Source organism: Sus scrofa, chromosome 5 (assembly GCF_000003025.6).
Source record: "Sus scrofa isolate TJ Tabasco breed Duroc chromosome 5, Sscrofa11.1, whole genome shotgun sequence".
Classification (NCBI taxonomy): Eukaryota; Metazoa; Chordata; class Mammalia; order Artiodactyla; family Suidae; genus Sus; species Sus scrofa.
Window position 1 is genome coordinate 11,263,975 of NC_010447.5, and position 26,542 is coordinate 11,290,516.

A 26,542-nucleotide genomic window follows, 5' to 3' on the forward strand; every position below is an offset into this window, starting at 1 on the left:
TCACACTTTGCCTGGGGCCTCAGAGGCAGGCCCTCCAAGTATCACTACCAGTTGGCATCTTGTCTGGGCCCAGTTTCTCAGCAATCCCAAAGAGACAAGGGTGGAAGACAAGCTGAGCTTTTCATGTCACATTTTGGGAAACTGAAGTCCCCAAGGGCAGGAAGACTTGCTCGAAACCACGAAGTTATACAGTCACATATGACAAATACGAGTCAGCGTTCTCTGGACTCCCAACTGAAGTCTTTTGCTTCGAAGCGACATTAGGACAATGAGACAAAAGGGTGGACATGCTGGTCAGCAAGTGTTTGCAAACTCGAGGACCACGCCTCCCCACCGCCCTTCTCTCCGCCCCCCCCCCTCCCTGGCACTCCCGCCTCCTTCCCCTCCTCTTCCGGACCCTCCTCCGGAGCCCTCCGGCCTCTTCCTGTCCCTCCCCAATGATCCGCCCCTCTTCCGGTTCCTCCCCTAAGAGCCCGCCCATCTTCCGGTGTCTCTTTTCAAGAACGCTTCTCTTCCGGTCCCTAACGGAGGCTCCGCCCGTGCCTGCCCTCTAGTTGAGGACTTGCTCAGGTTGCCTTTCCCGGAAGTGACGCTAAGGCCCGCCCCTCAGGAAGTGACGACAGAAGTGCCCTTGACCGGTGGGGCGGGCCGTGCTGTGCGTCGCTTCGCTCTCGTTGCTGGGAGGTAGGGGCCCTGTGGGGATGGTTCGAAGTGGTATCGCGGCTGAGGCGCCTCTGCAGGCGCGTTCCCATGCAGGCCGATGGCCGAGCGGGCAGAAACCCTGGGTGGGAGGAACTTGCCATTCGGGGAGCCGGGGTTCCCAGTTCCTTCCACACACACGTCCCTTCTTTATTAATTCCCCCCCCACCTGCTCCCGTGTCACTTCGTTCCTATTTGAATTGTTGCTTGTCTTCTTTCCTGAACCTTTGACAACTCTCCTTTGTCTTTAATTTCCCATTAAAACTCCTTTTAAAAGAGTAATCGATAGAGTAAGGACTTTTCAGACTGTCGTGGGCTCTAGTGTCGACTCTCCTTTAATAATTGGGTTGCTTTGGATATGTCACAATTTGCTTGAGCTTCTAAGTCCTTATCTATAATATGAGCAGTAGTACAGTAGAAACTTCTTCATCGTTGATCTGGGAGGACTCTAATGCCTGTAAGATACCTATCTCTTAGCAGGTGCTCCATAAATATTGATTCCTTCCCCCCTTCCGTCTGTTGTAATTTCACCAATATCCTGCTTTTTGGGTTGTCGACCTAGTTTTCCCATCCTGGTTTTCGATTCCTTTTTCCCCTTGATTCTCATTCTTTACTCACTTTTCCTCCAGAAGTCTTATGTATTATTTCCCAACATTTTGTTTCTGGCCCTGCATCTTGAGCCCCCTGGTACTCCCACATACCTTTCTGATTTCTGGTGTGTTGACTTCCTGTTCTTTGCCCCTACTCTTCCTACCTCTTCCCTTCACAGATGGCTCAGCGTCTTCTCCTGAGGAGGTTCCTGGCCTCTGTAGTCTCCAGGAAGCCCTCTCATAGTCGGTGGGCACCCCTCGCTTCCAGAGCCCTGCAGACCCCACAGCTCAGCCTTAGTAACCTGACAGGAACACCCAGCCAAGCCCGGTCATTATACACTACCCAGGTCTGTACAACAACCTTTAACATCCAGGATGGACCTGACTTTCAAGACCGAGTTGTCAACAGTGAGACGCCAGTGGTTGTGGATTTCCATGCACAGTGAGTCCTGGGGGGGTCAGTAGAAGACTGGGTGTCACTTGTTCTGGTATTTATTGAGCACCTGCTATGTCTCAGTACTATGTTTGATGCTTCTCACATAGAGATCGGTGAGACCGAATCCCTTATCTCAAAGATTAGTGTAGTTTGGTAGGAAACCGACTAGTAGGAGTTCCCGTTGTGGCTCAGCAGGCTGAGAACCCAACTAGTATTCGTGAGGATGTGGGTTCGATCCCTGGCCTCGCTCAATGGGTTAATGGTCTGGTGTTGATGTGGCTGTGGTGTAGGCCGGCAGCTGTAGCTCCTATTTGACCCCTAGCCTGGGAACGTCCATATGCTGCAGGTGAGGCCCAAAAGAGAAAGGAAGAGGCAGACTAGTAAACAATCTTCAGTCTTCAGAACACTCCGTGGGTATTCCCATGGTGGTACAACGGCATTGGCAGCAGTTGTCTCTGCAGCTCCAGGCCACAGATTTGATCCCTAGCCCAGCGCATTGGGTTCAAGGATCCATCGTTGCCACAGTTGCGATGTAGGTCCCAATTGCAGCTCAGATCTGGATCTGATCCCTCCTGGGAACTCCATATGCCTTGGGGTGGCTGTAAAAGAAAAAAGAAAAAAAAGGAAGAAAAAAAAAGAAAGAAAAACTCCAAATAGTGCTGTGAAACAGTTATGTTCTGTATCTCACTGCCCAAGTGGCTCAGGTCATCTTTAGCTTGGACCAAAGCAGGAAAAATAAGGCTGTAGTATCATCTGGCTTTTGGTATATTACCAGTTCCTGACTCTGCAGATAATTGTGTTTAACATCTTGCCACCCAAGCGGAGAAGGGCTAGCAAAAAGTTGTCAGTTCCACTGATAAAAGTTAACAGTTGGGTGCCCAAGCGTGCACTGGATGGACAGGAGTTTCTTTCTGGTGCCCTGTGAGTTTGTTTAAAGGATATTTAAATGCCTATGGCATTCTGGTTGTCGGTCTGGCCTTTTTTTTTTTTTTTTCGGTTGTTATTGTTGTTGTTGGCCTTCTTCCTTTCCAGACCTTTGGAGCCTGGCTGGATGCCTGGTTCTAAAACTACTGGACAAACCTTTCAGAATAGGGCATCCTTGGATTTCCCGTGTGGCTTACGACAGAATGGGGCATCCTGAAATGGGAGCCTGAGTTAGAAGTTGGGAGACCTTGTGGGCAAACCACTGACAGATTCTTTTGCTTTCCTTCGCCTTCTTTCTCTGACTCACCATGCTGCCTTGGGCAGGCCATGTGATGACCTTATGCCTCCCTTTCTTCACGTGTGGTAGGAGCTAAGGTCTTGCAGACGGGGCTTTTAGGTGTTGTGAGTTCATTAATTGAAATCTCTGAATGCAGAGGGTCTTCAAAGCTGAGAATAAATTAGGAGTCACAGGGAGTTCCCGTTGTGGTGCATTGGAAATGAATCCGACTAGTATCCATGAGTTGGATCCATGGCCTTGCCAGTGGGTTGGGGATCTGCCATTGCTGTGAGCTGTGGTGTAGGTCAGAGATGCAGCTCAGATCCTGAGTTGCTGTGGCTGTGGTGTAGGCTGGCAGCTACAGCTCTGATTTTACCCCTAGCCTGGGAACCTCCATATGCTGCAGGTGCAGCCCTAAAAAGCAAAAAAAAAAAAAAAAATTAGGAGTCATCAGGCAGGGGTTGGTGGAAGGCAGAGCTGTCCTGCCCTCCTGGTCTGCTGAGCACATTGGAGAGAGCTTCCCAAATGAATGATTTGGGGTGGGGGAGGAGACACATGCCTCATCTTCCCCAGCAAGGAAGCAGGGGTGAGTTTGTTGATTCAGTGCCAGGCACTGTCCTTAGTGCCACACACTTAAGGATGACAGCCTAGGCTCATTACCTAGAAGGAACACCTGTGTTCTGTGCAGTGCTGGCAGTGGACACAGGGGCTGGGGGTTCAGAGAGGAACCTGGGGCTAAAAGAAGATGATTGGAACACAACCTTGGGTACAGTCCCGGACCTTGCCCAGGTCTTGTAACTTGTATGGGCCTCAATTTCTTAGGAAGGTGGTTTCTTTTCTTTTTTTCTTTTGTTCTTTTCTCAGCCACCCTGAGGCATATGGAGGTCAAGGGGAGCTCCCCAACCAGGGATCAGATCCACGCCCCAGATGGGACCTGCGCCCCAGCAATGCCAGATCCTTAATCCACTGTGCCAGGCCAGGGATTGAACCTGTGTCCTGGGGCTGCATAGATGCCACTGATCCCCTTGTGCCACAGTGGAAACTCCAGGAAGATGGTTTCTTTTCCTTTGCAGGGTTGAGGGTTCTGTGTAGCAAAAGCTGAGAAGGCCCTGGCACAGTGGCTGGCATGTTGTAGAAGCTCTGTAGCCATTGGTTTCTGCTGCCTTAGGTCCGAGCCTGTGAGGTGTTCGAAATAACTCAGCACAGGTATCCACGTTGTCTTGGTTGATTTCTCATCACAGCCTCGAGAGCCAGAGTCTCCCTTTCAGAGGAGGAAACCAAGGCTCCAGAACAATCAGCTAGTTGGTGAAGAGCCTCTCTTTGAGCCCACACTTTTTTGGAGGGGATAGGGGCCACGCCCACATTATGCGGAAGTTCCTGGGCCAGGGATCAAACCCGTGCCCCAGCAGTGACCACATCGGATCCTTAACCAACTCTGCCACCAGGGAACTCCTGAACCCAAACCTTTTAACTTCAGATCACATATTCATGTTAGGTCAGTGTATTTCTTTTAGATATAGTAAAATAAGTGAAATCCAGGACCTGTGAAAAGTCTCCAGCTGCAACGACTCCTGGCATTAACTGGCATGTCAGCAATGCAGGTTAATATTTAACCGCTATAAGCAGAGATGATGAAGGCAGAGGCCCTCAGGACGGTATGGGTCAAGGGGAGGTCCTGGGAAACGGTAGATTGATTGCTGAGTGCTTCTGTGACGGGATGCCTCTTTCCCCCCCTCCGAGGTGGTGTGGTCCCTGCAAGATCCTGGGGCCAAGGTTAGAGAAGGTGGTGGCCAAGCAGCATGGAAAGGTGGTGATGGCCAAGGTGGATATCGACGACCACACAGACCTCGCCATCGAGTACGAGGTACGGGTCAGCAGGCTTGCTGCAGGGCAGCTGCTGTGGGATGCTTGGGGGTCACAGGACAGCGGGAGCTGTCTCCGAGCAGTAAGGGGCGGTCTTGGCTTTTTCCTGGAGATCTCAGCAGTTCAGAGCACTTTGTGGGTGTGACTCCATTGACCCTCTGAGCCACCTGTCTCTCTTTACCACCTTTAGAAAGTGACGTGTGACCCAGAACACCAGGTTGTGCTCTGAGTTTCGGGAACCTGATGCCTTCCTTCATTCATGCATTCATCAGTCCATCTGTGAGCCCTCCAGTGTGCCAGGCATACATGATCCTGGCAGAAATAAGATGAGCTCCTTGTCCTTGGCTGACAGGGGAGTCCAGGGGACAAGGAATGTGTCACATCGGAGGGGTCCTCTGAGCAGAGCTGTGAAGGATGCACAGAGTAGGCAGGGCCGAGAACACAGCAAACCCAAAGACTTGAGCTGTTCTCCCGTGTTTGATTGGCTTGTGTGTTCCCTCAACAGACACATTCAGCATCCCTTCAGTGCTGAGGCTGTGCTTTGGTGCCGAGAGTAGAGCAGTGATCAAAGCTGGTAAAAACCCCTGCCTTCTCGGAGCTTCCATGCTAGTATTTTAGATCGGGCATCTGCAAGCTTTTTCTCTAGAGGACAAGGAGGTACACATTTGAGGCTTTGGGGGGCACTGGTCTCTGTAGATACTCACCTGTCATGTAGCACTAGAGCAGTCATAGGCAGTTGCAGCACATGGGCGTGGTTCTGTGCCCGTAAAACTTACTTGTAAGAACAGGCAGGGAGCAGCGGGTTTGGCTTACGGGCCACAGTTTGCTGATCCCTGTTTTAGATAATAAATGCTATGGAGAAAATAAATCAGGAGGAGGGGGTGGGAGTGTTGGCCAGGGGCCAGGGGAGGGTGTCCTTTTTAAAGGGTGGGCTTGGGAAAGGCTCCGGAAGAAGCTGATATCTGAGCAGAGACCTGGAAGGAGTAAGGGATGAGCCATACAGCTCTTTGGAGGGATGACCTGGGCAGAGCAGACGTCTCTTGCAAAGGCCCTGAGGTCAGGGTCTCATCCACTGCTTGTCGAACATCAGGGCCGTTGTGCCTGTCGCAGAGCAGGCCGGAGGAAGAGGAGCAGGAGATGCCTGGGCTGTGGGGCAGCCTCTGGGCCTCAGAGGCCAAGGGGAGAGGTCCGTCATGGCTGGCTGGCCAGGGTGAAGGGTCGAGCAAGGAATGAGAGGAAGGCAACTGCGAAAGACGGCTGTGGCCAGGTTGGAAGAGGCCTGGATAACCTCTCACCTGCTTAGCCTCTGGGTGGTGTTATTACGGAGCCAGGGTCACACCCGACGGCCTCTGGGCCAGATCTGGCTCACTGGCTGATGGGTCTGGCCCTTGAAGTGTTTTTTAAGATCCTGAACCAGGTGCTGGTGTTGAAACCTCAGGAGGTTTCGTGTGAAAATCCAGATCTCTGGCCAGAGTGAACCTTCACTCCCCCCCGGGAATAAGCGATGACTGAAAGGGTTGGCCTCCGTCTTTCTCAGAGTTTGGAGGTCTAGGCTCAGCTCTTTCTAGACCAGGTCAGGTAGAGGTGCCCAGCCTCCAGCCAGTCCACATGGCAGGGAGTGGGTGGGAGCAGGGGCGAGAATAGGCTGCTGCCCAGGGAGCGGTCACTCACAGGGAAACCAGGCTGTCCTGACCAAAGGCAAAGGAAAGGGATAGATACTGGGCAGGCAAAGCCACTGATGCCGACCGCAGATGGTCAGGGGACATTGCTGAAGTTAGACAGTGGCGCTGGCTGACAGGTGGCATGGGGGGCTGCTTACCAGGGTTTGAGGGAAGGAATGAATCATTTTTTTCAAAAGCTCTCCCACTGGCCGCTCTGTCAAGGGGGCCCCCAGCTCTCAGTCCTTGTCTGTCCCACCCCCAGGGACCCACGGCTGCTGCGGGAGTGAGGGTGTGGCTTCTGGTGTGAGCTGAGGGCTGGAGCATCCAGGGTGATGGGTGGGCTTGAGATGCCTTAGGCTCCCTCCTGGCACTGCTGGGTATCACCCCAGCTTCGGCCTCACCAGTGGTCTTTAGCCAACACCTCCTGGGAGCCAGCCATGTACTGGGAACTGTGGTCCCTGGATGGATGCAAAGAAGGGTAACCCAGTGCCTCCAGTTGTGGTCACATGAGTGGTAAGAGGTCCCAAGACCACCCCGCCTGCATTCCAGATGACGAAGGGCAGGGCCTCTTGTAGCTCTTCTCCCTTCGTCCACTGTCCGCATAGTGTGTGGGTCACGTGAAAAAAACCTCCAGGCTGCTGGGCCCAGTCACCTGCACGCAGCCTCTGGTTTTGCCAAGCCCTGGGCTGACGTCATTGCAGAGCTTAGGCAGCTCCGGGGGTGGGGAAGGGGGCTCTTCCTGACCCCTCCTCCACCCCTTTCCTTCCTTCCTTCCGTCTTGCCTGTATTGCAAGAGAATCTGAGGAAGACGTTTCAGCCAAGACATCCTTAGTACCTCCGAGCCTGCAGGCCTTTTCCACATGGTGGATGAACTTGGAGACACTGCTTTAAATTATATTCAGGGGAGTTCCATCGTGGCGCAGTGGTTAACGAATCCGACTAGGAACCATGAGGTTGAGGGTTTGGTCCCTGCCCTTGCTCAGTGGGTTAACGATCCGGCGTTGCCGTGAGCTGTGGTGTAGGTTGCAGACGTGGCTCGGATCCCACATTGCTGTGGCTCTGGCGTAGGCCGGTGGCTACAGCTCCGATTCAACCCCTGGCCTGGGAACCTCCATATGCCGCGGGAGCGGCCCAAGAAATAGCAACAACAACAACAACAGACAAAAAAAGACAAATAAATAAATAAATAAATTATATTCAGGGAGCCAGGCGTATCTCCCCAGGCCCCCCTGCCACCCCACCCCCAGCACACACACTCAGGGCGGGTCTCCTTCCTCACAGAACTCCCCTCCCCTCCCTGGAGTGTCGCCCTCTCCCAAAGGAGAGAAAAGGCAAAGCACCCAGGGCTTTGGGTGGATCGTGATGTGGTCTCTTGAGCCTTAATGCTTTCCTCTGTGGCTTCCGCTGCTGACCTCTCGCTTGGGATTTTTATCCTTTTATTTTCTCATCTTGTAGAGAGTGTCATTTAAAAGAGATCATAAAGGGAGTTCCCGTCTTGGCTCAGCAGTAACAAGTCTGACTAGTATCCATAAGGATGTGGGTTCGATCCTTGGCCTCACTCAGAGGGTTAAGGATCCAGTGTTGGTGTGATCTGTGGTGGAGGTTGCAGAGGGGGCTCAGATCCCATGTTGCTGTGGCTCTGGCGTAGGCTGACAGCTGTAGGTCCAGTTCGATCCCTGGCCCAGGAATTTCCATATGCCGCGGGTGTGGTCCTTAAAACCAAAGAAAAAAAAAGAGCATATAAACAACCAAAATAGTGATCATATTACCATCCAACAAAGCACTGCCAATATCTGGGATACCTCGTTTGGGTTTTTTATTTGAATTTTTTTTAATGTTCCATGTAACTTCATAGGCAGTTCATGAATAGTATTTCAATGTTATTGAAATAAGGCACAGCTGCAATGCATGGTACTTTAGTAGTTACATATCCTCCTCTTTTTTTCTTTCTTTCTTTTTTCTTTTTTAGGGCCGCACCCACAGCATATGGAATTCCCAGGCCAGGGGTCGAATCAGAGCTGCAGCTGCTGTCCTACACCACAGCCACAGCAACGCTGGATCCTTAACCCACTGAGCGGGTCCAGGGATTGAACCCGCATCCTCATGGATATAAGTCGGGTTCATTCTGCTGAGCCATAACAGGAATTCCCCTGTTTTCTTCTAAATCAGCACTTTTAAACATTAATATGACCTGGGGTATTTTTAAAAAGCAGATTATTATTCAGTGGGTCCAGAAAAGGTCTAAGATTCCGCATTTCTAGTGAGTTTCCAGGCAAAACCGCTACTGGGAGTCCACCACCATACATCAAGGAGCAGAAGTTCCGAAGCTCTGGGCTGGCTTCTTGGGAGCTGCCATAGCGAGTGGGTTCACCCTGGGTGCTGCACATTCCTGTGTAAGGATACCTACCCACCTTTAGGGCCTTGTGCAGAAAAGCTGAAAATCCCCTGTGCTCAACCTTGCCTCCCTTCTCCACCCCCAAACTGACCTTCTGGATCCTTTTGCTCTCTGTGTAGTTTTGCTTTCTCCAGTAGGTTGTATAGTTGGATTTGATTCTTTCAGTAATAGTTTCTCCGAGAACCCTTCTCTCTCCAGAAGCCTCTACAAAGCCTTTGATCCTTCTCATTTGAAGCACAAAATCCTTTTTTTTTTTTTTTTTTTTTTTTTTGTCAAAATTTTTAGGGCCGCACCCGCAGCATATGGAGGTTCCCAGGCTAGAGGGTCTAATCGGAGCTGTAGCTGCCACTCTATGCCAGAGCCACAGTATTGCCAGATCCAAGCTGTGTCTGCGACCTACGCCAACAGTTCACGGCAACTCCAGATCCTTAACCCACAGAGGGAGGCCAGGGATCGAACCCGCAACCTCATGTTTCCTAGTCATATTCGTTTACGTTTTGCCATGGACAGGAACTCCGTGAAATCCTTTTAATGTGTCCCCACATGCCCCTCCCCGCCCTGCCGGGACTCATGTTCGTCTCCCATTCCTTGCTCTTGGGCTGAGGTGCAGCAGAGTTTGACGTCACAGTAATGAAGTCACACAGATCTTGTTTCCAATCCCAGTCCTCCCACTTCGTCACCCAGCCTTTGAGCCTTGGTCTTCTTGTGTCTGAAGTGAGCCTCCCTCAAGGCAGGAGAGTATGAGGTGGCACCCGCAAGTGGTCTGGATGGTCCCTGACCCTTAAAAAGCACCAGTACGTGGCCACCCGGGTGACAGTGATCTTTTCTTTTGTGTTCTACCATTAGCCAGGGAGGTGGTCACCAGTGTCCTGAGCCCTAGTGCTGTGCCAGGTCCTTAGCAGTTCCCAGGTGGAGGAGCTCGAGGTAGGCAGGAAGAGGCTTCAGGGACACTGAGCTGGGGGTGGGGTGGGGTGAGGAGACCACACACACCCCCCCCTCCCGAGGCCCCGGGACCTTTGGACCAGCACGAGAGCCTCCAGGTGGCTTCCCGAGCAGGAGGAGATCAGTGCGTCTTAGGACGTCTTTTCATCTCTTCTCCAGCCCCTCGGCTCCCTCAGTTGCGTCGGAATTGAGAGGGAGGCTGAATTCTTGCTCCACCGCAATCCCTTTACACTGCCATGGCCATTCCAGAAGAATGTGCAAGGGGCTGTGCACTTCCATTTAAGGCCGTGTCTGCAGGCACAGCCCCTCCCCACTTGTGAGCCACACTCGGGGTCAGCAAAGCCACATCCTCTTTGGGGCTGAGGGGAGGCCAGTCACAACCCAGGTATCCCTGCAGTGTCCCGGAAGATCCAGCTTCTTGGCAAGCCTGCGGCTTTGTGTGTGTCTGTCTGTCTGACTCGAGACTCAAACTTGCAGGAATGCCCTTGGTCAGTAATGACTAGACTTGGTTGTCATGAAAAGACAGTCACAGCCTGTCTGCTGTGCACCCAACTACAGCCTGGTGTGTGGGTGTGCAAAGCACATGCATGAGTGTATGCAAATGTGATTGTGATGGGAACCATCTGGAATTCTCAAAACACTCTGCTCCAAGCCACCTTGGTGAGCATAGGGTCCTGCCTAGAGGGAGAACTCTTTAAAAACAACTTAGACCACTTCTCATTTGTTGACCTATAGCTTTTACTTCAGTTAAAGGAGCGCAGGACAAAAAAAAAAAAAAAAAGGAAGTTCCCATTATGGCTCAGCAGGTTATGAACCTGACTAGTATCCATGAGGATGCAGGTTTGATTCCTGGCCTCGCTCAGTGGGTTAAGGATCTGGCACTGCTGTGAGCTGTAGTGTAGGTCTCAGACACAGCTTGGATCTGGCGTTGCTGTGGTCGTGTTGTAGAACGGCAGCCATGGCGCTGATTCAACCCCTATCCTGGGAACTTCCATATGCCTCAAAAGCAGAAAAAAAAAAAAAAAAAAAAGAAAGAAAGAAAAGAAAAGAAGCACAGGACAGCACGGGATCCAGAAGGTGCAGAGTTAAACAAGAGTTGGTGACTGAGCCTTGCACCTCGGTTGAGAGTTGCCAGATGTGAGGCCGCTGCCTCCACAGACACTAGAGGGCGCAAAAGACAGAGCACTGCAGGCCCTTGGGTACCTCCAGGAATTGTATCCTGCCGCGAGCCTCTCTGGGCCCTGCCAGGGTCAAGAATGACAAGGACAGGAGTTACCCTGGTGGTTTAGCGCACTAGGAATCTCACATGGTCATCGCAGCAGCTCGGGTCTCTGCTGTGGCATGTGTTCGATCCCTGGCCCCTGAACTTCCACATGCTGCAGGCACAGCCAAAAAGAGGGGGAAAAAAAGGACGACAAGGGCAGGAGCCAGTGGGGGGCCATGAGCAGTGACGTGTGGTCTGCCCACCACCAGATGGGTCTGCCCCACATTGCCCCTGGGAGGCATGTCAGGTGCCACTCGAGCAGCCCCAGGGCAGTCCTTGAAGGAGGATGAAGGCACTAATGAGTCCAGGGACCATGTCGTCTGTTTATCCCTGGAGCCTCTCAGGAGAGGGGTACACAGCGAATGGCAGTGGCACCTGAGATTGGGCCAGTCGGGCCTGTGCTTCTGTTTGGTACTGACATGTGCGCAGGTAGAACCTTCTAAATCATGGAAGCCCCCAGGCCAGCGATTGAATCTGAGCCGCAGCTCCGGCAACACCAGATCCTTTAACCCACTTCGCCACAGCAGGAACTCCTAGAACATTCAAAGTCTTAAGTCAGGCTTCTCAGAATGGCTCCTGGGCAGGACCGCGCTCAGTATGTGAAGACTGGGTGTGTTTATAGGAATCGCCATTGTTACTTTGTAGTTAACTTGTGTGTAAGGAAAGTCTGTGTTTATCTTGTTCTGTTTATGTGGGTTTTTTTCAAATGCCCACAAAAGCCAGGCAGGGAGCCCAGGCAGAAAATGCACGATGCCAGCGCAGGTCTTGGGCCTCATTTACATACCGTGTAATCCATACAGGTCTCCTGGGGAGCTTGAGGAAAAGCTTCACAGGCCAAGAATATTCAGCCCCCCTAATAAATAAACGTGGGATCACAGGGTCGAGCCCTTCCTCCTGCATTGCCCGGTGTGAGTCAGTGGATTTCTGGACCCTTTTAACCATCATTTGGTGTGAAGCTAAAGGAACTCGCATGGGGCCCTGGGTTTGATTTTCGTGATGAGCCCTCTGAGGCTTCCGTTTATTGGGTGCCCACTGTGCACCAGGCACATCATCCCAGGGCAGGGCGCTGTGCTGAGACTTGGCATAAATTATTTCATTCAGCCACCGTACCCACTCATCTGAGGCTGGGCCGTGTCTCCATTTGCTGATGCAAACCTGAGACTGAGGGTGATGAAGTGACTCACCCAGAAGGGCTCGAGACAGGGATGCTGGCCCCAGGGCCTGAGCTCCTGACCACTCAGCTTCTCTGTACAGATCTTTAACCCTTGTCCTAAACCCGCCCACTAGAGACTCAGCCCCTTTCACAGAAGAGAGCACTGAGGCTGTGACCCAGCCAGGGGCCCCAGCTAGCTAGTGGCAAGGCCAGGATCTGGATTTTCCTGGTCCCCCGGGGCCAGGCCTGCCCTCCGGGAGGTTCTCTAGCCCCTCAGCTCCTCCCTGCCCCCCCCCCAGCCCTGGCTGCAGCTGCATGGGTTATTTTAATCTCGCCTGTCATTCCAGCCGAACCGCTGGGACAGTGAGTCAGCCGTGCGGTTGGGGGAGGTGGGGTACTGCTGAGAGCCCACAATGGAAAAGTTTCTCCAGCGAGTGGACCTCCAGGCCCTGCAGCAGCCCCGTGCACACAGAGGCTGGGGGCCCCACCCACCCGAGGCTTTGGGCAGTCATTGCCCTGCACAAGACCCCGGCCCCCTCCACAAAGGCTTGGGACTAATGCTCAGGAAGAGCTCTCCTCGGCGTGACTCGGCCTCCTTTGTCCCCTCCACCCAGGTGTCGGCGGTGCCCACTGTGCTGGCCATCAAAAATGGGGACGTGGTGGACAAGTTTGTGGGCATCAAGGATGAGGACCAGCTGGAGGCCTTTCTGAAGAAGCTGATTGGCTGACAAGCAGGGAAGAGTCCTGACTGCCCCGGCCTGCCATGGTCCCGGGGGACCCCGTAGAACTCACAGCCCTTCTGTGCCAGCCCTTCCCGCCTCGTCCCTCTGACTGGCCCCCATGGGCCCGTGCTTTGGAGACCAGGCCTCCAAACACGGGACCCTCAAGCGCTCCCAGCCTGGCTAGCTGCCAGGCTGGCCGCCCCAGGAGCCAGGACAGCCGTCTTCCCACCCGCTCTGCTCCCTCCAGGATGCTTGGACAGAGCCGCGGGGCCAGCCTGTGGTACCACCTTGGTCCCATCTCCCTGATCCCTTCTGATCTGAACCCTGGTGCCTGGCTCATCTGCCTCCTGCGTTTTTCTTTCCTGCTGCTGTTTTGTAAAAAAGAAAGAAGGAAACTAGAAACCCGAACAAGTGAGAGTAACATACAGTTCTCTCATTTTGTGCAGGTCCTTAATAAAGAACTTTTGTGATCCCTCTACCTCCCACTGTGAAGACCAGACCCTGGGCCCTGAGCTAAATTACCCTCTGTCCACACCCCCTTTCCCGCCAGAGAGCCACCTTCCTCCCAGGCACAAGGGCAGCGAACGTGCGTCGCGCTGGGGGCATCCTGCACACCTTTGACTCTGGAAGGTTCGAGACACTACCTTCCCTCCCCATTAGCCAGCCCTTTCTCTGAGTAGCAGGCTTCACTGTGAAAAGACTGGACCAATAAAACGAGGGTGTGCACTGTCGACAGCTTCCCTCTGTCTGGGCTTCAGGAGCGCTTGTGACCCCTTCCCAGGCTGGGCCGCTGTCCGTTTTCTCCTCTGACCCCCAGCACCCTCTTGCCCTTGACTTGCCTGTCGTCAGTCAAGGGAACACCTTTACACACAAGGCCAAAGGGCGATTGTTGTCTCCGGTATGCAGATGAGGACACAGGCTCAGGAGCGCAGAGCCTGGGTGTTTTGGGGACATGGGTGCCTCAAGCCTCGGCTCTCACAGCGGCTCCCCTGGATCCTCCAGAGCCTCCCCCAGTCCCAACCTAGCGAGGGCCTGCCTTCCTGTGTGTGTGCTGGAACTCCAAGGCCCCTCTGCCCCTTCTTGTTCCTAGCTCCTCCTGGCCCATGGAGGAAGGTGCCAGGCAAAGCAGGCTCGGCAGCCAGGAAAGCCTTTGCCCTCATGTGGTTGAGCTGCCCTCTGGCTTGCTTGCCTGCTTGCCCAGCTGGGCTATCCCACACCCTTTCCCTCGGCCCCGGGGCGCTGTGTGCTCTCTTCTCTGTGGCTTGCCTGTTGTTAGAACTGCCTGGGTTGCCGTGGGGTGTTTAGAGGGTCAGCCCTAGGACCGCCTTGAGAAGGCTGCTGTGACTGGTGCAGGAGGGCAGGGTCGGCTCAGAAGCAGGGCCTGTGGCTGGATCTGTCAGAGGCTTGTGGAGGGAAGGGCACCAGCAACTAGCATTCGTGGAGAAGGGCCAGGGGCTGTGTGTAAGAGGAATAAGTGCAGCCAGTGCTCAGGGAGCACTTCCTGGGTCCCAGGCACTGTTCTTTGTCTTTTTTTGTTTGTTTGTTTTTGTCTTTTTAGGGCCTCACCCTTGGCATGTGGAAAATCCCAGGCTAGGGGTCGAATCAGAGTGGCAGCTGCCGGCCTACACCACAGCCCAGCAACACAGGATCCTTAACCCCCTGAGGGGGGCCAGGGATCCGATGTGCATCCTCATGGATGCTGGTCGGGTTCATTTCCGCTGAGCCACACCGAGAACTCCCTCGGGCGCTGTTCTAAAGCACCCCTCCCACGGCAGCGCCCCAAGAAGAGCACCGTCATGACTGACCCCTTTACACACGAGACCCCCTCCAAGGTTGGGGACCTTGTCCAAGATCACAAAGCCCTCGGGCACCAGGCTGGCCCCTGCCCCTGCACTCCCCCCATCCGCTCGTAAAGGTGGTGTATGCGCCCCATCCCACAACCAGCTGCCAGGCAGCTCACGTTACTGAAGAGGTTCTGAGGCAGAGGTACCTGGCAGGTAAGGGCTGGGGCCAGAATTCAGAACCGGGCACCCTGACTCCTGATCCTGGGCCCTCTCCAACTGTCCCCCACTGCCACTCCTAAAAAGGTGCCCTTTGCCAACACTTGTATGTGCATGACCTCATTTAATTCCTCTCTTGTGAGGCAAGTATTATTTCCCTATTACAAGTGAAGGAACCGGTTTGAGGAAATTGACTTGCCCAAGGTCACATCTGAAAGGCGATAATGCCCGATTTGAATCCAGGCGGGGGTCTGGCTGTTTCCCCCCACCCCAGGTAGGTGTGGAGAAGGGCTGGCAAAGGCGTCGGGCAGAGGCAGGGCCTCTGCACAGCCCGGAGCTCCCTTTCCTTAAAAGGTGTGCTGCAGAGTGAGGTGAGCTGGTGCCTCCGCTGCTCCAGGTTGGCAGTCTCTGCCCAGAGGCTGTTCGTGGCATGAGTCACTGGCGGTGATCCTCTGGGTGATCCCGTTTGACTAATTCCATGGCGCTGATCTCACTGGGACGCAGCTGGCTCTGCATCGTTGGCCCCGCTGTTGCCCTCTGGGTGCCTCAGGCTCCTGGCCGTGGAAGAGGGGTTGGCAGAGCAGCTGCAGGGCCTGGCAGTTCTGCTGGGGGTCAGGGGAGCATCTCCATCCCCCCTGAAGCACAGATACCTGCCAAGAGCCCAGGAAAGGGGACATAGCCATGGGCTCCCCCTAGTCCCCAAGATGTCTGGGGTGTGACCTCTGTACATGTACTGTCTTGATACCAACTTCATCCCGGTGACCTGGAGGCAGGAGGTGAAAATGGAAGCTTAAATTTGTAGTGCTGGCTCGTCTAATCACGTCTGTCCTGTGGTCCCCACCAGCCCCCTGCCGGCACTTCTTCCCATTTCACAGATGACACAGCACAGAGTGACGTCAGCAGAGTGGCCGAGGCACCGTCCCAGATGCTCAGCGCTGAAGCGCCTTAGCAGGTCTTAGAGGCATTTGGATGGATGGCTGGTGGTCGCTCGTGTAGGTTCCTTCTGAACAAACACAGGAGAGAAAGTGACGGCACCCTCAAGGGTCTTATGCTCGGAGGCAGCAAAGGACAGCAGGTCGCTCTGAGCAGATGTCAGAGTGCGAGGGTATCATCCAGACCCTCAGAAGGGCACAGGGAGGGGTGGCTTCCCCAGGTCACAGTGTGTTTGTGGTGGGGACCTGAAGCCGAGTGCCTGACTTCAGCCAACCCTAAATGAAAGCGAGTCACGGCCTTTGCTTCCCTGGGCTCCAGGAGCAGAGAGTGAGGAGGGCGGCCGGGACTCTGAGAAGGGCTGTGTCCGGGGCCAGGACCTGCGGGTCAGAGGGATATTGTTGAGGCTGTGCCCGTGCCCTTCCCAGCAGGCCCTGCCCAGGGCAGGGGGCACGGGGCCAGGTCAGCCCCTACCCCAGACGCCTGAGGAAAGCTTCTCTGGAAAGTGAAGGTAATTTGGCCGGGCTGCCGGAAGCCCCTAATGTGCGGGCCCTGGGCTGGGAGGGCCCAGAGAACAATGTCAGAGGCCGGCAGGACGCTGCGGACAAGCCCGGCTTCCAGGCATGCTGCCGCAGTTCCTCTCTGCTGCCTGGAACACCGGCTGCAGGCGTGACCCTGAACCCCGTTCTCCAGGCGGCTTCTATGGCTCTGCCGGAAATCTGGGCCACGGATTGTTCCAAGGAGCCTCCCCTCTCCTGCCTTTTGGAAGCTGGGGGTGACCACCAGCCGCTCCACAATGGTGCAAGGAGGACAAGAAGAATCAGAGCTGAGTTCAGGGCGGGAGCTGGCCACCCACCACTAGCGGTGTGGCCCTGGGCACGTTTCCTCGCCGTCCTGAGGCTCAATTGTCACATCAGCCAGATGGGGATGATGCGGGCTCGCATTCACCGAGTGCTTGTTACGTGTGCCGTCTCGCTGCGCCCTCCCAACAACCCCAGGTGGTAGGGTCTACCATTATGGCCATTTTACAGAGGAGGAAACTGAGGCCCAGAGAGCGTAAGTCATGCGGCACCAACAGGCTGTCGAAACTCAGATCTGAACTCAGAGGTGTTCGATTCCAAAGGCTCTGTGTTCTTACCCATGAATAATACCGCGTTCTCTTTGGGGCAAACTTTTTCACCATTTTGAGCAGTTGCACCATCTGCAAACTGAGGCTAATAACCATCACCAGGGAAAGACGCCGTCAAGTAAACATGCTGGTACCCAGCAGGAGCTCAAGAAATGTCCGTGGCTTTGCTTCCCCCCTCCCCAGCTCTCCCCCCTCCCACTACATCTTAAACAGGAAACACAGGGCTTCCCGAGATAAGGACCCCAGCACCTCACCATGGGAGGGGCCCGTCATTGTGCCAGGTGGGGAGCCTGACATGTGCCTCTGTGTCCTGACTCTGACCCCTGCCGCCACCCTGTCCTGCTCCAGAGCTAGCTCAGTGGGGCCAGTGGCAGCCCCGGGGAGCCAGGGGGGGTGACCTCACCCTTGAGGAATGCCCACTGGAATCCACCCTGAGTCTGCTCCTCTGTTCCCCGTGCCTCCCGGTCACGTCTGACGGGCTTCTCACCACGCCTCTAAGCCAGCCAGCCGCACACAGCCACTGATGGGGGACCTTTCCTGAGCCCCGCCGCTGCCGCCGCCACCACTGCACAGCTGCTAATGGTTGCCTCGGGGTGAGCTGGGTCCCCACCTTCAGCCAGCTTCCTGGGGGACCACAGGCATGTAGCTGTCTGCCTCCGGTCTGCTGCCTGCCTCAGCCTCCAGCAAGAAGGCCGTCTGGCATTGATCCCTTTGTGTCCCCCACTGCCAGGTGCGCCCCCCCCATCTCCGCCTCCCAGCCCCCACCTGAGGTAGCGATTACTGTTTCCACTTCATGGATGAGGAAACTGAGGCCCAGAGAGGTGGTGTGATGTGACCAGAACACAAGACACCCTAGGAAATGAGGGTGAGGTGGCCCGACTCAACCCCTAATCCTGCCCCTTTGCTGCCACCTCAGGGCATATGGAATCAATCCGTGTCAGAGCTGCGACCTATATCACAGCCACAGCAACACTAGATCCTTAACCCACTGCACAGGGCAGGGGACTGAACTAGTGTCTCCACTGAGACCGGCTGGATCACTAACCCACTGCGCCATGGCGGGAACCCCTGGGCCTCTCTCTTTTATCTGCCTCCCCCACCCTGACCCTGGGCAGTGGGTAGAAGCGTCTTTTGCTTAAGATCTATTCCTAGGAGTTCCTGTTGTGGAGCAGTGGTTAACGAATCCAACTAGAAACCATGAGGTTGCTGGTTTGATCCCTGGCCTCACTCAGTGGGTTAAGAATCTGGGATTGCCATGAGCTGTGGTGTAGATGTGGCTCGGATCCTGCATTGCTGTGGCTGTGGTGTACGCTAGCAGCTATATCTCTGACTCGAGCCCTAGCCTGGGAACCTCCATATGCTGCAAGTGTGGCCCTAAAAAAAAAATTTTTTTTTAAAAGATCTTTTCCTAGCGTTCCCGTCATGGCTCAGTGGAAACGAATCTGACTAGTATCTATGAGAATGCAGGTTCAATCCCTGGCCCTGCTCAGTGGGTTAAGGATCTGGCATTTTGTTAGCTGTGGTATAGGTCGCAGATGCAGCTAGGATCCCGTGCCCTTGTTGGTGTGGCTGTGCAGTGGTGTAGGCAGGCAGCTACAGCTCCAATTTGACCCCTAGCCTGGGAACTTCTATATGCCTTGGGTGCAGCCCTAAAAAAGCAAAAACAAAAAAATCTCTTCCTAAGTCTGGAATATTCTCTCCACCCCCCACATGGTGGCCTCACTCCCTAACCTTGGCCAGCTGGTGCCTGTGGGTGCCCCCCTGGGCTGCTTGGTGCTGGGGATTAGGAGTCAAAGCAGAGGAGGGCCCAGCCCCTGCCCTCAAAAGCTTACAGTGAGCACACTGTTGTTACAATCTAAAGTCTAAATGTCACACTAGGTACAAGTAACATTTATCATCATGCTGCTAAAGCACAGAATGAGTTGAAGCCCTGAAAAGGAGCAAACCTGCAGGGCTGTCAGGTAAAGCATAGAGAGGAGGTGATGGGAGTTCCTGTTGTGGCTCAGCGGGTTAAGAACCCAACTAGTATCCATGACATTTTGGGTTTGCTCCCTGGCCTTGCTCAGTGGGTTAAGGATCCAGCACTGCCGTGGCTGTGGTGTAGATTGCAGACGAAGCTCGGATCTGTCGTTGCTGCAGCTGTGGTGTAGGCTGGCGGCTATAGCTCTCATTTGACCCCTAGCCTGGGAACTTCCATATGCCATGGGCATGGCCCTAGAAAGAAAAAGAAAAAAAGCGATGTTTAAGAAGGGTTTTGTTGAAGCGCCCCCTGTGGTGCAACATGATCAGCAGTGTCTCTGGAACCCTGGTACACGGGTTCGATCCCTGGGCTGGCACAATGGCTTAAGGATCTGGTGTTGCCACACCTACAGTGTAGGTCACAACTGTGGCTCGGATCTGAACCCTGGCCCAGGAACTCCAAATGCCATGGTGTGGCCAAAAAAAAAAAAAAAAAATTTAAAGTGTGGTTTTGTTTAGAAGAATTGAATAGGGGTTAGTCAGAAAGGCAAAGAGTGGAAGAGCATTCCAGGCAGAGGGAACAGCATGTGCAAAGACACAGAGGTGGTCCATTTTAACATAATCACCTCTGTAAAGGCCCCATCTTCAAACACAGACACATTCTGAGCTTCTGGAGTTTAGGGCTTCAGCAAATGAATTGGGAAGACACAACTCAACCCATAAGAGCCTGTTACACAGTTTAATAGCCATCACTGGGAGTTTCCATTTTGGTGCAGTGGAAATGAACCCAACTAGCATCCATGAGGATGCAGATTCGATCCCTGGCCTTGTTCAGTGGGTCGGTGATGCAGTGTTGCCCTGAGCTGTGGTGTAGATCACAGACACAGCTCAGATCCCATGTTGCTGTGGCGGTGGTGTTGGCTGGCAGGTGTGGCTCCAATTAGACCCCTAGCCTGGGAACCTCCATATATCGAAGGTGTGGCCCTGAAAAAAAGGAAAAAAGCAAAATAGTAGCAACTAACATAACATACGGAGGTTCCAGACGCTATTCTAAATGGTCCGTATATTTACACGTTTGGTGCTCATATAAGCCTTGGAGGTAGGTCCTGTTATGAGCTCTAGCTTATGGATGAAGAAACTGAGGCACAGAGGGATTTAGTTACAGCTTCAGGTCACACAGCTGGGAAGGGGCAGAGCCAGGATGGAAACCAGGCAGCCTGACCCTGGGGTCCCTGCTCTTGACCGCTGTAGCCTTCCCACCACCCCATGGCAGCGGTTCTCTGCACTCCCAGGACCACCCTGTAGCGTATCCCAGACCAGAGGACGCCACTCAGCTATGGTCACACCCTTAACCACTGTCCAATATTTAGGTATTTTTCAGTTAATTTTTTTGTTCATTATAAATGAGGTCAGAATGAACATGTTTCGACGCAAAGCTTATGTTTTTTCTTTTGGATTTTATAAATGTGGGATTCCCAGGTCAAAGGGAGCCTATTGCTGTGGCCAACAGCCTGCTGAAGGAGTGTCCCCAGGCCTGAAACCTGAGCTGGAGCCCAGCACCTGCGCCTCCCACCTGCTGCTTTACTTTGGGGGAGGGGAGGCCCAGCAGCAGGAATGTCATCAGACCTGCCCCACCTCCAGCCACCCTTTTGTCCCTGCCACCTTTGCCTTAGAAAGTTCCGGGCCCCAAATTGTGGCATTTCTGAAAGGTCCCTAGTCCAAAGCAACCATTCATATTCACATAAGGATCTGGTGACGGTCATGGGTCTGGGGTGGGACCTGGGAACGTGCTTTTTGGGGGTTGGGGGGCTGCGCCCATGGCATGGGATATTGCCAGGCCAGGGACTGAACCAGCACCACAGCGGTGACCCAAGCTGCTGCAGTGACAGTGTTGGGTCCTTAGCCCACTGCACCGCAAGGGAACCCCTGGGAATGTGCCTCTTTACAGCCCTAGTGATTCCGAGGCAGGGGCTCATGGACTAGACTTTGAGAAAACGCAGCTCCCAAGCTCACCGCCCTCTCTAAGGCTCTCCTCGTTCTCCTCTTCCTTGAGCTGCCCTTCCAGGTCCGCACCCCTCCCACGGGGCCAGGCACAAAAGAGGACTCTGCCCTGTTGAATGAGTGAAGGAATGGATGAAGCGTGTAACCTTACCAAGGAGCTCTTCCGGGCCGTGACCTGGGCCGGGTCTGGTTCTCCTTCTTATCCCAGCCCCAGACCCATTACCAGGAACCCTCTCCCCTCACCTAGGAAGCCCAGCACCTCTGCCACCTGCTGTGTGACTTTGGGTACCCCTCTGAGGTTCGCAGGGAGAGACTGTTTCTACAGGAGGTGAGAGGAGCAAGAACTAGTCTCCCTAGGGGTGTCTTCTCCCTGCCAAGTCCCCCCAAAACACCCCCCTTTCCATGTTCACACCTGCTTGCCCTGCTGAGTACCCATGACCCAGGAGTGACTTTACAGGTGACCGCTGGTGGAGGACTGGTGTTTGCTCAGCACTTGGCGCTGACCACTGAGCCACAGCCAGGCCAACGCAGGGCTGCAGTCTCAGGCCACAGGAGTGGGAGTTGCCTCTGCAGCAAGGGGCAGGAGCGAGGCTCTGCCGGGCTGGCCCAGGCGCCCCCTGTCCCAGTGCTGGCCACTGGGGCCCAGGGGGAACTGCAGAGACGCTTTCCTGGACAGTGGCCCGGGAGGATGAGGCCGGCGGGGTGGGAGCCGGGTCGGTGGGGCTGGGGCAGCCTGGGAAGATGAGTCTGTGCACGTGAGGCCTGGCCCGAGCCCTCACTCGCTAGGCGGGCCTGGCCTCGGAGGCCTCCTCTCTGGAGGCTGCATTTCTCAGAACTCCGCTGCCCCGAGTCATTAACCTCAGGGCAGGAAGGCCGTCAGAGGCCAGCTCCCACTCCGGGTTAGTGGAGGGAACCAGGCCTGGAGAGGGGGGAGGGGAGGGGGGGAGCTGAGAAAGGCTGGGGAGGGGCCGGGTCAGGAGGTGGCTCTTACAGAGACCCTGCTGAGGCATCCCCGGCCCCCTTCTCCAGCTGGCCGTCCACCAGACTGATGCCACGTGTCCACCCATCTGTCTCCCCCACCGGCCTAACAGTTGGGAGGGACTTCCTTCTCCAGGCACCAGAGTAGCCTGTGAATCTGTCCAAGTGAGCTGAACGAGCCCCAAACCTGAGCCCTTCTGTCCCCTCCCCTGCCGCTGAGCTGGGAGTCTGACTTTTGGCGGGAGTGAAAGAGAGAGAGAGGAGGAGGAAGAGGGGGGTGTTTTAGCTGCTTGAACCCTCTGGGCTGGAGGGCATTGTCTTCTCTTCTTCGGGAAACTCCCTATAAAGCAGGGGGACAATAGACCCCTAGCCAGGGAACCTCCGTATGCCACCCGGTGTGGTCCTAAAAAGATGAAAAGACAAAAAAAAAAAAAAAAAAAAGCTCGGGGACAATGGCACGGACCGGGGAGGGGGTGGAGGTGGGGGTCCTCTGAGACTAGGGTTTGGAACTTGATCTAGAGTGACCAGCCATCCTGGTTTGCCTGAGACTGAAGGGGGTTCCAGGGACACGGGATTTTGGGTGTCTTACTCTGCCATCCACTGCGTAGCGGGTAAGTCATCACTTTTGCACGCCTGCGTCAGAGGTTCACCTGGACTCTGTCATGCCATGAAGCTCCCAGGAGGCTAAGGAAGGAAAGTTAGAAGGGGAGTTCCTGGAGTTCCTGTCGTGGCTCAGTGGTTAATGAATCTGACTAGGAACCATGAGGTTGCGGGTTTGATCCCTGGCCTCGCTCCGTGGGTTAAGGATCCGGCATTGCTGTGAGCTGTGGTGTGTGTGTAGATTGCAGGCATGGCTCGGATCCTGCGTTGCTGTGGCTCTGGTATAGGCCGGTGGCTACGGCTCCAATTAGATCCCTACCTTGAGAACGTCCGTATGCCGTGCTTAAAAAAAATAAGGGGAGTTCCTGCTGTGGTGCAGTGGGTTAAAAATCCTATTGTGTTGGCTCAGCTCGCTGTGGAGGCTTGGGTTTGATTGCTGGGTTAAAGGAGCCGGCGTTGCTGCAGCTGTGGCATAGGTCGAAGCTGCAGCTCAGATTTAATCCCTGGCCTGGGAAGTTCCATATGCTGTAGATGCAGCCGTGAAACAAAAAGAGAAAGCTAGAAGGTGCTACATCCTAGCAGATGTGAGATTTATTTTCTCATCGTGAGTGGTGACCACCAGCATCCTGGTGTGAGAGCTTCTCCTCGCCTTCCCATCACTGCCAGAAAGTCACTCATTCACCACCAATGAAAAGCCAGCACCTCCTAGGCGCCAGGCACTGGATGTGCACAGGCGGAGAAGGAAAAGCCCAGCCCTCACAGAACCCAGGGTGCACGCATGAGTATTTAGAACACAGTAGGATGAATTTGTTCAACACAGCTTTTCATGAGCAGCCACTGTGAGCATTGTACAGACATGAACTCATTGGACCCTCAAAAATAACACAGTGAGGTGGGCATTTTTTTATTCTCAGTTTGCAGATGAAGAAATCAAGGCTCAGAAAGATTAATCAGTAGATGTTAGGGGAAGGACACTAAAAGGTACCTTCTTGAAGGATGAATGTATATCTGAGTGTGTGCAAGGGAAGGACTTTCTAGGAGGGAAGCATGGAACAGCATGATGCCTCCAGGGAACAGCAGGGTCAGTGGTCCGTGTACTGAGCTGAGAGGGTCAACACTGGAGAGGCGGATAGTTTTCCACTTCTTTCCTTCTAGGTTCTTTGGCTGGTATATTGATATAAGATAGATTAATAGGAGAAAGACAAACCCAGGTTTACTAACACGTATATAGCTTCTGTGTGCATGGGAGAGACCCAGGAAACAGAGTAGCTATCCGAATGGCCAAAGCCATCACCTTAAACACAAAAGATGCTGGGGGTGGGAAGTCAGTTATGGGAGGTTCCCAGGCAAAGCACAGTAAAAGAGAGCGAGGTTCTTATGCAGATTTAAACCCTTATCTTCTCCTGGAGAAGAGTTTCTAAAATTTAGAGCCATCCTACTCTCCCTCCCACAGAGAGGGAGGCACACTTACAAATAGAAATTTCCCTTATAAATGTAAATGTTTCTTACAAAAAGGTAACTTATGCTCAGTTTTCATAGTTTCTCTCACATCTGCTCTTCTAAAAAAAAAAAAAAAAAAAAAAAAAAAATAGCCAGCTTAAAATAATCAGTATACCGGCGTTCCAGTTGTGGCTCAGCAGGTTAAAAACCCAACTAGTATCCATGAGGATGCAGGTTTGATCCTGGGCCCTGCTCAGTGGGTTAAGGATTCAATCTCTAGCCCGGGAACTTCCAAATGCCCAGGTTCACCTCCCTCAAAATAAAAGTCAATACACAGTCAGCAAAGCCTGTGGGCGCCTGAGAGGCTGTGAAGGGCTTTAATGAGTGGACTGGAGGTCACAGAAGAGCAAAGGACAGAGCAACTGAAAAGGGTCGAGGTTGTAAGAAGAATTTGGAGGGAGAAAACAGCAGGCCAGGTGACCAGCGCCCTGACTCACGCTGGACGCTTTCTCTTAGGTTTAGTCTTGTCCCACCAAGAAGGGTTCAGTCAACTGAACTCTTCCAGTGGATCCATGGCTGATGTTTAGCCAGGCCCAGGGCTGAGCCTGGGGTTACAGAGACTTCCCCAGTGCCAGTTAAGAAAAAGTGCCCACTCGGGGTAGCCGTGCCGCTCGGTGAGTGAGTGCTGCTCCAAGGTGAGCTCACTAAAGGTTCCCTCGTTGCCCCCAGGTGCTCCAGTGAGGATCTGTGACCTTTAAGGGGAAGAAACCTGCCCACAATCGCAACGGGAGTCAATCAAGTTCAGCCCAGGTAAGACGGGGCTGGCGCGGGTCTCAGCCCGGAGACCGGGGCCGGGGGAGCCCCGGGGCACTTGGGGGCACCACTGCAGGGGCGCGCCCTTGCGGAAAGTGTTCTGGCAGAGGTTCCGTCGGGCTTCGGGGCGGGGTCGGCCGGGTGGGACGCCCCGCCCCGCCCGCGCCGCGCCTGCCCATATAAGGTGAGCGCGGCCCCAGCGCCCTGGGAGAGCGGTTGTCGTCACCTGCGTCCGTCGGTTCGGTTCCCCCGGCGGCGGCGCAGCCCGCCCGCCCGCCCCGGGCATCCTTCCAAGGCCGCGCCCCCCAGCGCCTTCCTGCCGGGAAGCGCCGCCCCGCCTCGCTTTGCCTCTCCGTCTGGAGAGGCTGCCCTGGGGCATCGGCTCACATTAGGGCACTCAGGACTCGGACCGTGCCCGGCCCAGCCCGGGTCTGCGCACCTGCGGGTCCTGGAACTCGCCGAGCGAGCAGGCAGGGGTGGGTTTGGCCGAAAGTTAGAGAAGAGGGTAGTGCTGGGCTTCCGGAAAGCCAGGAGTAGAGTGGGAGGAAAGTCAGCCTCCTTTCAAGGATGGCCCAACCCGTCGGGCGCCTGCTAAGTGCCTGGCATCGAGCTCAGTTAAAAAAAAAAAAAAAAAAAAAGTTAATTGCTTCCACTAACTTGCATGGTATGGCTTAGTAAGAGCAATCACTCAAGAATCACAGGACTTGAGTCAGAATATTGCTATATTGCTTACTGGATCCGCCCAGGGGTAGGAAGTAACCCGAATCCTTGGTGTCTGAGTTCAGCCTTGGTCCCCGGTCTTGTTTGTCAATGTTAGGGGGGCATGGGTACAGTTTTTAAAAGCAGCGATGTGCTTATTTTTCTGCGTTGCAGTAAATCCTGGTTAGCATTAGGGAGAATGTCTTTTGCTGGATTTCTTTAACACATCCTTAAGCAATTTTTTTTTTTTTTTTTTTTTTAAAGCAAAGGAAAGATAGATCCCAGACTGGGAGCCTTGGGCAAGAGATAGGAGCTAGGTAAATTTAAAATTAAAAACACATGAGTTGTGTGTGTGTGTGTGTGTGTGTGTGAGATGATTTAAGAGTTTCCATTGGGAGTTTAGAATGACTTTGGCACTTGGCTTTCTATATATAGCTGGTGGTGACATAGTCCTTTAATATTTTTAGTATGAAAATGTTCACACATACAAGGGCATAGAGAATAATAGTACAGTGTTCACTTTCAAAATACATGCATGTTTTAACATGTGAACCGATTTTATTAAAGTATATTTGATTTACAATGTTGTGCCAATTTCTGCTGTACAGCAAAGTGACTCAGTTATATATATATATATATACTTTTTTCTTTTTCTGTCTTTTGTCTTTTTAGGGCCGCATCCACAGCATATGGAAGCTCCCAGGCAAGGGGTCTAATTGGAACTGTAGCTGCCGGTCTACACCACAGCCACAGCAACACTGGATTCAAGCCGCGTCTGCGACCTACACCACAGCTCACGGCAATGTCGGATCCTTAACCCACTTGAGTGAGGCCAGAGATCAAACCGGCGACCTCATGGTTCCTAGTCAGATTCATTTCCGCTGTGCCACAATGGGAACTCCTATGTTCTTTTTTTAATATTCTTTTCCACCATGGTCTATCCCAGGAGACTGGATGTAGTTCCCTGTGCTGTACAGTAGGACCTTGTTGTTTATCCATCCGAAATGTAATAGTTTGCATCTGCTAACCCCAAACACGCAGTCCATCCCACTTCCGCTCCATCCCTT

At 53.8% G+C, this 26,542-nt stretch overlaps 1 protein-coding gene across 3 annotated transcripts; it reads left to right on the plus strand.

Annotated features, from left to right (window-relative positions):
- On the plus strand, window positions 496-25,414 carry TXN2 (thioredoxin 2). Of its 3 annotated transcripts, none has more exon segments than NM_001243705.1 (4): window positions 496-684; window positions 1,469-1,731; window positions 4,667-4,790; window positions 12,819-13,657. In NM_001243705.1, coding segments are annotated over 3 exon segments (501 nt in total). In that variant the 5' UTR covers window positions 496-684; the 3' UTR covers window positions 12,933-13,657.